The following is a 16,629-nucleotide window of genomic DNA, read 5'->3' as shown; positions in this document are numbered from 1 at the left end:
AACACATTTGGCAAGGCTGAACTATATTTTACCTATATAGTAAAAAATACATAATAATCACCTCTGAGATAGCCTGTTTAACAATTACTGGTCCAAATAAATATGAACTATTTCAACTTGAGTACTCAGGGTAGAATTTTTGAGTTAAAACTTCCAACAAGCATTCCCAAACATAAATGGGAACACTTTATCTACATTTACTAAGTCCAGGTAAAATGGTATTACTAAAAACTATGAAAAAATCTGAATTAACTTGAGCACTAGGTAAACCATGGAAGCATAAAAGTGATTATCGCTACACAACATATTCAAAAATTTTCTGTGTCCCTTCCTTATTACACTAAATGCATAAGAATGCACTTGTGACCAAATTTTCCTTTGTTCATTTCAAAACTACAGACCTTTAATTTGATAAGCAGCTTTGTTTCTATCAACTCATTTGTAAAAAACACCATCAAGCTTGTGCTCATTAAATATATATATGTATATATAAAAACATACAAAAAGTACAAGATAAATCACATTAAGAAACTTTTACAGTGTAATTGTCCTGATTATTTTATTCTTAAGGGCCAATTTTTTTGTGCACAGAATCTCAATGTGACTGTTGTTCCAGAATTCAGCATAGTGCCGCTGCACAGAATTCACCTTTCTGTGCAGTCCAATAAAAAAAACCAACCCCAAAACAACACACACCACAGGACAAAACATTCTTCTTAAATCAAATTCTATTTGTGAATTCAGCAAAATAATTTCTATAAAATAAAACAGCAAAATATTTAAATAGTATAGGGTGGGCTGTATCTGTTTTGCAGGGGTATTTGGTTTTTAGACAGGTTCCAAAAAAATTACACACATTCAAGTTACCAATTTTCATTTAAATACAGTATTTACTGATGCGTTTCTTGAAGTCTTTAAACAAATGTTTATTCTGGAATAGAGATACCTCAGAATTGTATTTGACTAACCAGTAGTTTCTTTTATAATTAAACCCTGCTTCTAATGTTAAGATTTTCTGTATAATGGATAAAGAGCTAAGACAATTCTCGCTTTCAAGTAGAACTGTGAACGAGCAGAAAACCAGCAAGTTAACTTGGTGCAGTGGCACTCACAAGTACTGTGTGATTTTGTTGACTTCCACTTCACTGGGATGCAGTAGAAGGAAAGTGTTAGAAGTTTATCTAATAAGCTCTACCAAAGAAACAAAACAAGCACACCAAATACAGTCTATTATGCTCCAGGCATCCTGGCATAGCAAATTTTTGCATATTTGTTTTAAATCTTTTAAATTCCTATTAGTGAAAACTAAGTGTTCTTTATCCCACCCAGAGACAGAACTGTCAAACATCAGATGTGAGGAACATATGTGAAACTGAAAACCACTTGTTTGTCACATTTTCCCTCCCCATTTTATAGTCTAGGTGTAAGAAGAAAAAGTTTGAGCAATACAGTTGTCACATTGGGACAACTGCTGTCACGTTTTTTTTTTCCCCCCTCATTGGCTACACTAACTTGGTGTGAAGCCATGCTAAATGTTACAGCATAACTATAGCTTCAAAGTGATTAACCTAATACCAGAATGAAAAAGGCAATGAAAAAAGATCTAGAAACAATGTTACATCACCAATTTTCCACATCAACCAAATAATTAAAAGGTTACCAGCCATTACGTTGCTCATAGTAAAATCGACTCCAGTGGCAAAGAATTAACATGAAACTATTTTTGTGGTTGACATGGATAGGCTTTTTTGTAAAGGAGTTGATCCGACTGCCATGAGGCAGGCAACACTGGTTGCAGAGCGCAGCAGATATATCAAGAAATTATTTTTTTGTTTTTGTAGATCTTTGAGTCTCATCAAGACAAAAAAAATGTTTCTTGCTCAAGAATTAACAGTCAAACATTAATATACTATATACACCTTTGCCATTTACACATTAGCATCAGGCCATTTATTACAAAACACTATACACTTTCCACTGCAGGCGGGTTATATATTGACAGCAATTTTCTGCAGATAAGACAGTGAATAGACTCTCCACTCCATGTTGATTAGGAATAGTTTTTCTAGTTTTAAATATTAGCCAGACACAGAGAAAGGTTGGACTGTAAGGCCTGGGTGCACAGTCTTGATGGAGCAAGTTAATTGATTATGTGCATTTCACTAATCTTTTGTCTGAGGCGGGGAAACTTCTTCACTGCCTTCATAATTTTCTTGTGCTCGTTGGCCAGTTCGCTGAGGGTTGTTCATATGATGTGCTGCTGGGCCTGTATATGGCTGTCCATGCACGTGGTTATTCTGTAATAAAGCATAAACATTTTAAAGGGACATTAAACCCATGGACCGTTTCCTAACCCATTACTTGCTTTACCCCTTTACATTCAGACTATTGAAAAGTATCCTCAAGCACACTGAACTTCTTGCGTAGTAGTATCTGTATGAACACAAATCACAGCTTCTTCATTCCTCTGAATCACATCTTTCACTTACCTTTTTAAGTTACACAGAAGGTAAACAAACTTTCAAATTGTAAAGATGAAAGTAGTAGCTAAAATAGTAATCTCAGCTTTTGAGTAACAAACATTTACATGCAAAGCAAAAGCAGCAAGAAAGAAAAAAAGGGAGACAAAAAGTTGTGGACATTAAACTGTGCACATATTTTATCAACAGATTCAACCAGCTTGAATTTTTTTTCCAAAGACAATGGAAAAAGCATACCTGTATTTATGCAGCATACTTAAAATTTTAAGAGGGAAAACGTTAATGTTTCAGAACTGAATGAAATCTAGACCAGTAGTTTTCTCCAGATGCTCTGTCCCAATTTCAGAAGTCATACACACATCTGGCAAATGAAAACGTCTCATCTATCTACTGTTTTGCAGAGTTTAACCAACTGTGGAGAAACTAGGAATATGAGGATTGTGTGTGTTAGTGAGAAAAGCCATCCCTTGCAAAAAAGTGAACACATCACACGGGTAATGGTGAGGTTACGGTACGTGTCTGAACTCAGGAGCTCAGAAAGGAGTGGGAAAATCTGCATGACTTACCAACTGCTCTGCTGAGAACATCAAGTAAGGAAAGCAAGATGGAGGGAAAATGGATTTGGGCAGGAAAGGAAATTAAATTAGCAGATTTGGAATATATAAAATTAATTGGAACAAAAACCGGCAAGTAAGTGGGGGATCTACTAATATAGTCAATTCAATAAAACCTGGTTATGATTTCTTTCAGATCTGGCTTTCCACTGAAAGATATTAACAAAGCAGACATTTAATATAAAAAAAGATTTACATTTTATATTTACTTAAGATTTAGAGATCAGTGTTCATAGCACAAATTACACGTAACAAAGCCATTTGCGTTTTTCTGAAAGCCTTTCAATTCCCCAAACTGAAATTCAGGCCTTGAAGCTTGATTTTATATTTAAAAAGAAGAAAGCAACTCACAAAATATTAACCATGTCAACAAATACGACAGAACCAAATTCACTATGCACTAGACTGATGACATCTGTCCCCCTACTCTTTCTATGGATGATTAATCCCTGATCTGATAACACTGAAAATTCTCACCTGAAACTCTCATGGTGAAACTGTTCCTGGCAAAATGGAGATGTATCTTTATCTTTATTCCCCCAAGTGTGGTATTTGACAATAACATGCTTCTGGCTAAACGCCTATAGTTTAAGTTACCATGGACGCTAAAAAAGCTAACCTGGAACTTGAATAAATGGTTCAACTCTGAGCTTTTACCTGTTGATACTGGGAACCAGGTGAATGGGGATACAGTGGGGCATCTTCAGGTGGAGAAGACTCATGTTCATCTGGGGCATCAGGATCATCTGGTTCCTGAAGTTTGAAAAACCATTTCATTTACTTAGGTAAAAAGTATTACGATTATTCTATCCAGAACCAATCCTACATGCAAGTGATTGTTTCAGACATACTTGGAGAAAAATTCCACCCCACCGTGTCACCCATACCTTGTACTGTATTACATAAAAATTTCCACTATCAACATATTATTGGAAAAACATACCCATTCATAATCTACTTTAGATGATCAATTTCAATGCTATACTGCTAATTCTTTAAGTGACAGATGTCTATAGAACCAGCAATAGAAGTGGAAAAATGCACAGGAGTACACAACTGAAGGCAACAAAAATAGAAATCCGCATTTATAAATATACTTATAAAACGTGTTACCTCTATAATGACCAGAGACTGTTGCTAAGGTTAATTATTTATAGAAGCACTTTACTCCAAATTTTTGCCAGAAGTCAAATTAATTCTTTACCTCCTCTGGGCAGAGTTCACAAGCTTTTGCAAGAGTCATTCTAGCACTGTGTGACCTTTCTAGGAAGTAGCCATTTGATGTTTCATTGCTTTGTATCGGTGGAGACCAATTATTATAGGTGTATTGGGGATTGCCAGTGTATGGTCTACGCTCAAGCTCGTCTCCAAGCCATTCTACTGCCCAGGTCCATTTTCTCTTCAAATCTCCATTGCTCTGCAGATGGAAAAATAAACAAGTCAGAATTATTTTCTCTATTCTTCAAAATAGAAATATTTTTCCCCTTCCTGTACATCAGCTATCAGAGAACAGACCACCAAAACATACGCTGCTGTTTAAAAGACTCCCTGAAATATCCTTCAAATTTGAAATTAAGTCTATGGATTTGCAGCTACATCACCAAATCATGACTGCAAGTTTAACCAAATGACTCTCAATCCCATATATTGACCTTCTGATATGGGAAGGTTCAAATGAGTTGTAATGGGAAGTTCTAATTTCATCAAGGCGATTAAAACTGAATAATGGTGGTGGGGGTTTTTTTGGTTTTGTGTTTTTAGTTTGGGGTTTTTGTGGCTTTTTGGTTTTTGTTTTTTTGGGTTTTTTTTTAAACACAGAACTGGGAGAAAAAAGCAGCAAGAAACAGAACAAAAGGTATCACCTGAAGGATCTGGTAGGCTACAGGACAGTTGCTGAAGAGAGCTACCATGCACTTTATACACTGGTAAGCTCTTTTCTGATAATGATTCTTAGAGCGCTGAATCGTGTCAAATAGTCCATCCCTGTCATCCGGGATTCCCTTAAGTGCATTGTGAATCCTACAAAAAAACACCACCAAAACTTCAAGTTAGAGTTTTAGTATTTGAACTAAAGCTTCACTTACAATGTAGTTATAAAAGGGATAGCTCATATTCTGACTTCTGGTTTTAGTAAAGAAGTGGTTTTTTTTTTTTTAGATCAGAAAACTAACTTGACGCATCACATATGTAACTTACAATTTTAGCATGCTTGGTAACATTTAAACTCTCTGAGATATATAAAACATGTAAGTATGATTAACTTGATTCACAGCAATCAACTTTAACTGGTTAATTTTTATTACTTATTTTTAAAATCAACTGCATTTACAAAAATAGACCTGTTAACCCAACAGGTCCTTACAGAATTGCAACAGTTAAATCCTCAACAGAATGGTTACTTATATTATAGTTATGCTTCTCAAAGATACACTCTTTTAGACGCAGTTCCTCTGAAGACGAATGAATGGTACATATTTGTGCATGGGGATAAGGGACTTGGGCATTCCCTGGAACTAAGTCCCCTTTCTGTGCCTTCTGCTCTCAACCAAGGGGCAGAAAAATTAATTGCCACCCTGAAACTGTGCAAGAATTGAGAACTGATATACTTTTGGCTTTGAAAAAAAGTCAGAGGAGGACACGGAACCTACACTGACATCTCAAAGAGCTACACTCACTGTAGGAAAAGCAATTGCCCTCTTTCCTTATAGCCCTAGCAACAGCCAGTGAATAGACTCCAGGTAGCCAGCAATCTATACTCCATCTGTAAAGTGATTATGAGCTTTACTTCAGCTGATTTAACTTAATGGTACTTGTAACACTACTGTCCCAAACTTGGCACTTGAACTTGTCAAATCAAGAGAAATTTATCAGAGCAGGTCTGATGCCAAAGAACAGCAGCAGCCATCTCACAGTACAAGAATACATGGAGAACCAAAGGATGCACACTGCCCAAGATCAGATGATGTTTGTTATCTAAGAGTTAGAATATATTACCATATACTACGGATAGTTATGCTATTCGGGTTTTGTAGGTTTTGTTTTTGTTTTTTGATTTTTGTTTTTTTTTCTTGAAAGAGAAGACAAAGATCATTAAAACTCTATGATTATCACAGCAAAACCAAGAACAGGACAGAGACCAGTACTTCAAGCTACTGCCGGAAGTGGCAGCAAGAAATCAGAGGATGACAGCAGCTGGCCACTTAATACGCATCTGCTGAAGCCTAACACAATTCCAACGAACACTGCTATTCCTGAGATTGCCATCTTGAATACGAAGTGATGTACATCTCCAAGTATAGTGAAAGCCATACTACAACATTCAACCTCCTTCACACTCCATTATTTCAAACATAGCACTATCAAAACCCACCACTTCCATGATTTCTCACCTGTGTTTCCACCCTAAAATATATTATTTTACTTCACATCTACTAAAGCATGCCCACCCTTCAGCGTTCTGTGGACTTAATGACATCTCATGGATGTATTTGTTTATCAGGAAGAAAATATAAACAAACTGCATTATATATGCATTACACATACACATATATGCAAAACTGAAAAGCGTATGTATAAAGGGTATTCTCTTCCCTTACCTAAGCTGTAATTCCTATAAAGAAAATGAAGAAATACCTCCAACTCAGTGTTCGTGTTTTGGAGTATGGTAAGCCAGACCACCATCTTCTCTTAGATTCTCTTCTAAAGTAAGGCTAGGCAACTGATAAAAACCTAAGAGCACAGTCTACTTCTACAGGTTAAGTATATAAGTTCACTCCAATACCCTTATTACACACGGCAAGTGTTCTCTTACTCAAAGTATTTTAAATGTCATATGAGACATGGTTGCAAATGATTTAGTAAATCCGATACTACCTATATTCACTTATTATAAAACAGTGACATTTTGAAATATTGACAGGTAGCATGTTAATTATATTTATTTTGTGTTACCTCACCTACTACTATATAATCACAGAATCACTAAGGTTGGAAAAGACCTGTAAGATCATCCAGTCCAACCATCAACCCAACACCACCATGCCCACTAAACCATGTCCCACAATGCCTTGTCCACACATTCCTTGAACACCTCCAGTGAGGATGACTCCACCACTTCCCTGGGCAGCCTGTTCCAGTGTTTCACCACTCTCTCAGTAAAGAAATTATTCCTAATATCCAGCCTGAACCTCCCCTGGCACAACTTGAGGCCATTTCCTTTCGTCCTGTCACTAGTCACTTGGGAGAAGAGGCCAACACCCACCTCTCTGCAACCTCCTTTCAGGTAACTGTAGAGAGCGATGAGGTCTCCCCTCAGCCTCCTCTTCTCCAGGCTAAACAACCCCAGTTCCCTCAGCCGCTCCTCATCAGACTTGTGCTCCAGACCCCTCACCAGCTTCGTCACCCTTCTCTGGACACGCTCCAGCACCTCAATGTCCTTCTTGCAGTGAGGGGCCCAAAACTGAACACAGTATTCGAGGTGTGGCCTCACCAGCGCCGAGTACAGGGGCACGATCACCTCCCTATTCCTGCTGGCCACACTGTTTCTGATACAAGCCAGGATGCTATTGGCCTTCTTGGCCACCTGGGCACACTGCTGGCTCATATTCAGCCGGCTGTCAATCAACACCCCCCCAGGTCCATTTCTGCAGAGCAGCTTTCCAGCCACTCGTCCCCAAGCCTGTAGCTTTGCATGGGGTTGTTGTGACCCAAGTGCAGGACCCGGCACTTGGCCTTGTTGAACCTCATACAGTTGGCCTCGGCTCGTCGATCCAGCCTGTCCAGATCCCTCTGCAGAGCCTTCCTACCCTCAAGCAGATCAACAATCCCACCCAATTCGGTGTCGTCTGCAAACTTGCTGAGGGAGCACTCAATCCCCTCATCCAGATCATCAATAAATATATTGAACAAGACTGGCCCCAGAAGTGATCCCTGGGGGACTCCGCTTGTGACCGGCCGCCAACTGGATTTCACTCTATTCACCACGACCCTCCGGGCTCGGCCGTCCAGCCAGTTTTTTACCCAGCGAAGAGTGCACCTGTCTAAGCCACGAATCACCAGTTTCTCCAGGAGAATACTGTGGGAGACAGTGTCGAAGGCTTTACTAAAGTCCAGGCAGACAACATCCACAGCCTTTCCCTCACCCACTCGGCGGGTCACCTGGTCATAGAAGGAGATCAGGTTGGTCAAGCAGGACCTGCCGTTCATGAACCCGTGCTGGCTGGGCCTGATCTCTTGGTTGTCCTGCATGTGCCCTGTGAGCACCCTCAAGATCAACCTCTCCATAATCTTCCCTGGCACCAAGGTCAGACTGACAGGCCTGTAGTTCCCCGGATCCTCCTTCCGGGCCCTTCTTGTAGATGGGCATCACGTTGGCAAGCCTCCAGTCATCCAGAACCTCCCTCATTAAACAGGACTGTTGATAAATGATGGAGAGTGGCTTGGCAAGCTCCTCCGCCAGCTCCCTCAGCACCCTTGCGTGGATGCCATCAGGCTCCATAGACTTGTGAGTGTCCAGGTGGCATAGCAGGTCGTTAACTGCTTCCTCCTGGATCATGGGGAGTTTATTGTGCTCTCCATCCCTGTCTTCCAGCTCAGGGAGCTGGATACCGTGAGGATACCTGGTGTGGCTATTAAAGACTGAGGCAAAGAAGGCATTAAGTACCTCAGTCTTTTCCTCATCCTTGGTGACAATGGAGATTCTCCTTTGCTCTCTTTTTGTTGTTAATGTATTTGTAAAAACATTTTTTATTATCCCTTACGACCGTGGCCAGATTGAGCTCTAGCTGGGCTTCTGCCTTTCTAATTCCCTCTCTGCAATAATACTTCTAAGGAATTGACTTTTCTCTCAAGTAGTCAGTATTTGCAATAATTAGATTTTTTAAATTTCAACTTTGAAAAGCCTTATTCTGGAGACATATGAAAATTAGATTTGAAACTGGATATTTAATATCTTGAAGTTAAAATTCTACTGAATTGTGATCACACAGAGAATATTTATGTATGAAATACACTTTTCTCCCAACTTCACACTTTATCCATGTCTTAGTATCACTATTATGACTGACTTATTTCTTAGTAAGACCAGGCTATCATTGGACTCTCTTGAATGAGATGTTTTTAAGAATCAGTCTAAGGACCTCACAGTAAATACCAGCGAGTTTAGCCTAAATGGGACATTCTCTTGTATGTGAAAAATCTTGGGTTTATAGAGCTAAGTAGCAAATTTCTCAATAGTAAGGAAGGTCAAGCTGCAAAATTGTCAGTTTGTCTCAAAAATTGAGCTAGAAGTGGAAAAAAATTGCTTTATTCCTGTATTGTGATTTAATATATATTTAAAACAAACCTCTTAAAAGGATTAGCAACAGGACCACTGGGAAAAAAGCTGCATAAAACACAGTAATTGTGAATTATAAAAAGACAGGTAAATACTAACCTGTGAGTTTGCCAAGAGTCCTCAATTAGTAGGATTTGCAGAAGCAGATCCAAATAAGGTCGTAGCTCATATGTATATGAATATGCAACCTTAAAAAAGTAAAAATGCAGAGAACACAAGAAAGCTTTCCTTGAAGCATGCAGATTACATGGTGAATACAAGAACACAATTCATTTGAAGTGAAGTTTACTGTAATTTAAAGGATATTTCAAGATACAATGCATACTATTTTAAAAAAAAATGTTGATTGTGTCAGGGTTTTTTGGGGGTTGTGGTTTTGTTGGGGTTTTTTGGGGTTGTTTAGTTTTTGTTTTTTAAATATAGTAGGTTTCGTAAAGGACAAAAATATTTCCTCAGGAGTTTCTAACACATTTGATCTGAAGCCCCAAGCATGAAATGCTGAAGAAGCTACCTTAAAAAATACCTTTAGAAAAACAAAATTACAAAACGGTATTTTTCACTGATATTGCTACTTTTAGACAGTATGTTCAAAGGTTATACTAAAATGTAAAATACATGGCTAGCAAAGTATCAGTAAAGTGATTTTTATTATGATTCTTTCAAGTGCCAAACAAACGGACATACAAAAATCTGACGTTTACATGGAAAAAAAATGGGTGAATATAATGATGAGCTAACAGAAGTAAAAAATTTGATTTGGAGTGGAAAGTGTGACTAACCTTTCAGAGATTACAAAGGAAAAACAAGACAGTCCCAAAGATTCTTTCCTGAGTCTGAAGCCAAGTATGTTCAGCAGACTTGTAAAAAAGAACCTTACGAACATACTCAAAATAAATACAAGGGAGATCTTAGGAAATTATTTTAACTATCCATGCAATGTAAGAAGCTCTTTTATGGATAATGACAGAAAAGGTGAAAGAAATACTCTTGCAATACATAAAGACGACCTCAGTCTACTTATTTTCCATCCTTCCCATAGCGTTCCTAACTCATAAAAGTTCGATTGCTTTCCTAAACTCATAAAAGGACTACTCATAGTACTCCAACATGATGTATAGACCTAAGAGGGTAAATACTGACAGAGGATGCCACCTTAATGGAATTTTATTTATTAAGCACCTGTTCAGTATTTAATACAACATTCCTATATATAAATATAGAATCTTGAATCATGCACGTTTATATTCCCATCTTTCTCCTAGATTTTTATTTTTACCTGCCAAAGTAGTTCACTGAGGACAGTGGAAGAGAACTGAGGATTCTCCCAACAGCAGAAACGAAGCAACTTGATGGTCTCTTCAGAGTTGCTGCAATCTTCAATAATTTTCTTCACATAACTAGTTCTCACGAACAAAATGTCTGCTACGTTCTGCTGAAGTGCCATTATAGGTTGAGATAAATTAGGATCACCGTAAGGGTTGGCAAGTGGGGGATTACCTAGAACAAACAGTTATTACAGATGAAAAGGTACTGAAATACTTTCATTGTAGATACAAAATATAAATTGGTGTAACATCAAAAAACAATAGATGGAGAAAAAACCCATCCCCTCCCTAACAGTTTATTTTCTTTGAAAAATACTACGGTATGAAATAACTAAGTTTTCTGATTGTGAAGCCTGACACTTGATGCCTGAGAGAGCTACTTCTCCCTCTCCGATAAGATTATGCAGTAACAATCAAAGCAGAACAGCTGGAGACATGTTCATATGGAAGAAGAGAAATTACTGAGAGTTTCCTCAGTGAAATCCTCTTATCTCCGGAATTTATCTGCTTCACTGCTTGTGTAACACAGCCCAAATCTATCATATTTTAGGACACAAGGTCTATCTACTTCACAAAGCAATGGGAAAGGGTTCAGAGGAACATCTGTCAGAACAGTCCCGTCTGAATCTCTAGAGCGTAGAGAGAAGAAATACACTCTTGAAAGAATAAAAATGAATGTATTTAGTAAGCTACATTTTGTTTAAGGAAAGACTGTTCATTTGCTCCTGATGTTTCTAAATTCAGTGATGTTTTTAGTTACGGTTTGAAGATGCCCAGAAGTTCAAGGGACAACTTTTCTACCTTAATATGCTGAAGCAAAAAATAACTTTACTCTGCAAATAGTAATCATAATAAGTAGTCAGAGTAATATTCATACAAAGTAATTTTTTTTGGTACAACATAATGAATACAGTGAATATGCAATTATTTTTCATAAGTAGAATATCTTTTCAGCGTAAGCCTCAAATAATGCACTGGAAACAAAACCAAATCAAAATTGCCAAATGGTTTGAAGCTTATTATAGCACAGTAAAATTTTCAGTTCATTAATCTTACTATAGCACATTCTAGCCTATTGACTTCATAGCCTGACACATCAAGCTGTAATGAGTTTGCCATTAAATAGCTTCTCTACAGATTCCTAATTAGGTTTTCTAAAATATGCTTAATAGAACACGTACATATACAGGCTATAAAGTCCATGTAGCCCAATATTCTGTCACCATTTCTCAAAAATAACTGCCCTCTATTCAACTACTGGAGATAGTAATGATTTATACTGTGGTCGACCGATTTCTAGCTGATTCTTTATCTTTTACAAATTAAAGTGCTGGCTTCTGTTTGTCTTCTTGACTGCGAACAAGCACCAAATCGTTTTCAATAGCTATCCACAACAATGCAAGATCTCTTTACTGATATGCAATATTAGCTATTTTAGAGCCTGCTGTAGTGTTTTTCCTGTACAGATTACTTTTGTACTGGTAACATGGAAGTAATCTACTATTTTATTGTCTACTCAGAATCAAAAGATCTTTACACGCCTCTTTACAATGAGCTTAAACTATTCTAAAATCATTACTATTTTGCAAGCAACAAACTACTACTTCACTACTCGGTTCTTTGTCCTTTAAGAAATAAGCCAAGAATCATAAAATATAAAACAGATTTCTGTCTTGTGCTTTTTAGTATGTTGGTATAGCAACTCAGTTTTGCTTACGACAAAGAGATTTCTGTCTTTAAACAAAAGGAGTTGGTAAACATAAAAGGCAAACATTTTTCCAGCTAATCCAGTTTACACATAATAGCTAAATATGCACAAAAGACATTTACTGATATATTAAATTAAGGAAAACTTAAAATTCACTATACCATTGATAGAAGACTGCATCCGCGATGACACATTGCAACAACGGATCAGCTGTGACACAACAGTGTATAGCTTCCCCAGTTCAGCATACTGGTATTTAATTGGAGGACCTGGACCTTCATCCAGAGCCACAAGCATGAAGGTTGCAGGAACATTCAGTTTCAGAAGTTGTGTCTTCTCTGCTACACCTTTACAGGAAGGGGGGGGGGAAACCAAAAAATATGTATCTTGTTTTGGGCACTGACAATACTTTTTTCTTTTTTTTTTTAAAAGAAAAATAACTACTGTTTACATTATTTGTAACTTTTCAGTTGCTGGGTTTTATTATAACCATCTTCTATGCTTTCTGGGGAAAAAAAAAATCAAATCAGTAAAGATGCACAAGAAAATTATGTTCAGCTGAAAAATCACATTGAAGGAGAGTTGTAAATGCCTACAATTTCTTAACAGTGCTCATTAGCACTAAAGTAACTAACATCTGTGTTAATAGCAAAACCTTAGAGAAGTCTTTTGGAGAAAGAATTAATCTTTTTACTGTGAGCCCCAGGATAGGATGGATACCCCCCCCAGTATATTTCGTTATTTTTCCGTCATGTCCTAGATACATCAATTACAAATTTAAAACATTTCCAACTGTGCCATACTATGCAGTAAGTGTAAATATGAGTGACAAAAATCAACTTAAGAAAAAATAAAAAACAAAATGAGAAAACCTCCAAAACCAACCAAAACCCCACCCAACCAAGAAATCCAAACATATAGCTAGTTTCACTGCAAGAATACCCTGCACACAGTACACAAGTACTTACCAGTAAGTTCAATATGTCCCTTCTGATCTTGTCTGTTTCTCAATTTGTTTAAAAGTTATGATTTTTCATAAATTTCCAAATTTTTTCTTATTCTGAAATACAACTGGACCTCACCTACCATCTTTCTGATAAGGAAGAATCCAGAGAGCACCTTATTAGAGCTCTTTTACAGTATCTTTTTGATTATTTTAGTTTTGTAGTTACATCCTTTGTACAACCTATCTCTTGCTTGCCTTGATGTGAACAATGTATTATTTGATTTCTCAGAATGTCAGACAATTTAATCTTTTTCACAGAACTTGGGGCACTGCAGGAGTAATATATTGCGGCTTTTGCTGAATGAACACTCTACATCCATACAGAAGCCTTCAGTTAACAGTGGTAAGACAAACATAGCTGACTAATATTTCCATGTTTATCTCTGTGGGGTAGATTGTGATAATGATCAGACCCAGAAATAAAATTTAGTTATGCTTTCCTATCTGGCTTCTGAGTGCTTTCCTAGTCAGAGGCTTCAACTGCACTGACTGACTATGAAAAGCTAGTGAAGAAGAAAAGATAAGTTAGAGCAGAAGAATTGCATCCCTCTTCTCTGTAATGACATTTAAGTCCACTCTGGGGGTCATAACGGAACCCTGCCTGACAGAGAATGCTTTGGTAGACAAAGTATATGAAAGCAACATACACTGTAAGCTAAATTAAATTAACATAATTGCCTGGATTAATTTTACAGATCAGAAATTAAATTCTTTTTATGTGGGTGGACAATTTTACAGAGCTTCCAGAACTGTGTGTGTGTGTGTGTGGCAATTCTATGTGGAAATAGTGAAATACCTCCATTTGGACTAATACACTTGCTCAACACTTTAGGCACAAAGTAATCTAACAGAAACTCACAATTATAACTTGCCTGCATGAGCCGATAACCAGCAATGGCTGAGCTGCTCAGTATTATGGGCATTTTGTAGAATTTCCAAGGGAACTGCATCTCCTAGCTTCATACCACTTTACGTAAAAGGATGAAAATATCTTGTATTGGAGTAAGAGGGAGAGAGTATTCTTCCACTATGGAAGAATATTGTATCTTGTTTAGAACTTGCCGTAGAGAAAGATGCTTTGTCACTTAGGCTACCACATGCAGAAGAGAAACGGGCCCCTGATGGAAGACCCTAATAACTGGGGAAAGCAAGAATGTAGAGCTCTGTGACAATTCACTATATATGAACCTGGGACTACCCTCATCACCCTTACAGCGCAAAAGCAATCCTTTATTCGACTTGCATTTTATTACTCTTCATTGCTCTTTCTCAGGGCAAATATATAAAGCAGTAACAGATTAACCCACCTGAGAAACAGTTTATTCTATCAATCATCAATTGATTTTCAGCATGCTGATCATGCAGAGAGAAAGCGTGATTACAGCTGTTCATTTGAAAGTGAATAGGACTAATCTCAGTTTAACCGCAAGAATTATTTTTGTTTGGAACAGTTACTTCAGATACTATTAGTATTATTTTATTCTATTCTTAGTATACAGGCTAGTGACTTTCTATGCCAAGAACCTACACAATCCAGAATTTAATACACGGTTTTGTGTACTTCTAAATCTGTACTTATTTCTATTTTCATAATGCTGGATACAATTAAGATCCTGAAGAAAAAAATGGGTGATGCTGGAAGTGCCACAGCCAATATTTCATGTGGATCACCACACAACTGATAACCATCTCATCTCAGTTATATTATAGCATGTGTATAATGGGTCTTAAGTGTAGCACCTGCAAATACAGGTAGTCCTACTAGTCTTACATTCAAAGATACTAAAAAAATAGTAACTCATTCACAATCATACTCAGTCTCTAATATCTCATCAGAAAATTTAGGACTCTAGTCTTTATGGAAAGAATCACTGTCTCAAGCCTGAGAGAACTTTCCTTAAGCCTTCCTATATTGCAAAAACACTGGCTTTTCTTGCCTGTTTGTCTTGGAGGAACTACAATACCTGATAAATTTATAGTGGAATTTCCCCATTCTTTTACCTCATATGATGGCTATGGTGAAAGCATTCTGGCAAGCAATGATGTCTAAGACCATATACAGACTGAGCTACTTCCTCAGCCTCCCAAAGAATCTTTAAAGGGAAGACAGACACAGTCAGTGCTTTGCATTCATAGCTGTGAACGTCAAAGGTGAACTAAAGAAATTAATATTGAAAGGGCACAGTTGTAATATATAGACAAAGCATGACCATCTGTATTGACATTTCCATAAAGGACAATCATGCATCTCTCTCTTTTTTGAACTTTTATCTTCAACTTCTTCAGGCTCAAACCAGCTGACAGCCCCATATGCTTCTTGGGTCTCATGATGTCCCTGCAAAGGAGCCCTGAACAAAGCATCATCTCTCTTGCCATTTTTTCATCCCCACATCCTCTCAGAATGACACACTCCTATTGCTCCAAGCTTCTCATCTTAATCTTCCAAGGACGGCAGGAAGACTAAAGCTCCAAACTCCAAACTGGAGGAACACAGATGCTCTAGAGAGCATTTATATGGCATTTAATAACAATCTGCCTGAGGCTGAAAAACTGCTGTTACCTGCGTAACTGGTTCATTAATAAAACACAGTTTATTACAGTGTTGTCAGTAAAAGCGTGTGTAATTTGCTTACCTAGATTGGCATACATCACAAACAGATTGAAATACTGCTGCAAATGGCGTCCATGTTCAGATACTTCCCTTCTTAGAAGATTTAGTACTGCTCTCAGTAAGTGATCACTTAAACTTAAGTTATCATAAGCCTATTAAAAAAAAAGTTTTAATATTAGTAGTTGAACCCATCAAATCTTTATTTAGGTTACACTTTTTACTATGGCAGAAAATAGAATTGGTTAAAAGGTATGGGATTCATACAAGCTCCAAAAAAATACTATAAGCTGGTTAGTCTTCTGTATCTCACACAAAGACAGACATACATACAGGTAATAAGACTCCCATCAATAAATACCATATAAGTCTAAGAAATTATGCAAGTATAGAAGCTTTTAATTGAGCTTTTTCTCCAATAGCAGCTAGGCTTAAATACTCAGAAAAGCACATGCAGTTCCACTATGAACTTCATAGACTAAGACAGACAACCATATCACCTCTACAGGTGTATCTCAAACACCTCATGAAACAAAACACTGTCAAAGCATATA

General features: G+C 37.3%; 1 protein-coding gene across 4 annotated transcripts in view; it reads right to left on the bottom strand.

Annotated features, from left to right (window-relative positions):
* Positions 1-542: 542 nt before the first annotated feature.
* Positions 543-16,629, bottom strand: part of USP9X (ubiquitin specific peptidase 9 X-linked) — an 80,886-nt gene continuing 64,799 nt past the window's right edge. For 2 of the 4 annotated variants that reach the window (XM_059822200.1, XM_059822207.1), the window contains exons 37-44: positions 16,101-16,230; positions 12,623-12,808; positions 10,705-10,925; positions 9,528-9,616; positions 4,957-5,113; positions 4,299-4,511; positions 3,752-3,847; positions 543-2,297 (exon numbers count right to left, since the gene is read on the bottom strand). In XM_059822200.1, the coding sequence (XP_059678183.1) occupies positions 2,163-2,297; positions 3,752-3,847; positions 4,299-4,511; positions 4,957-5,113; positions 9,528-9,616; positions 10,705-10,925; positions 12,623-12,808; positions 16,101-16,230 (1,227 nt within the window). In that variant the 3' untranslated portion in view covers positions 543-2,162. Of the gene's footprint in view, positions 2,298-3,046; positions 3,058-3,751; positions 3,848-4,298; positions 4,512-4,956; positions 5,114-9,527; positions 9,617-10,704; positions 10,926-12,622; positions 12,809-16,100; positions 16,231-16,629 lie in introns of all 4 variants that reach the window. The other 2 variants (XM_059822222.1, XM_059822214.1) reach the window with 2 other exon arrangements.

Source organism: Gavia stellata, chromosome 1 (assembly GCF_030936135.1).
Source record: "Gavia stellata isolate bGavSte3 chromosome 1, bGavSte3.hap2, whole genome shotgun sequence".
Taxonomy (NCBI): domain Eukaryota; kingdom Metazoa; phylum Chordata; class Aves; order Gaviiformes; family Gaviidae; genus Gavia; species Gavia stellata.
Note: the sequence above shows the minus strand (reverse complement) of the source record. Positions and strands in the feature narration are given on the sequence as shown.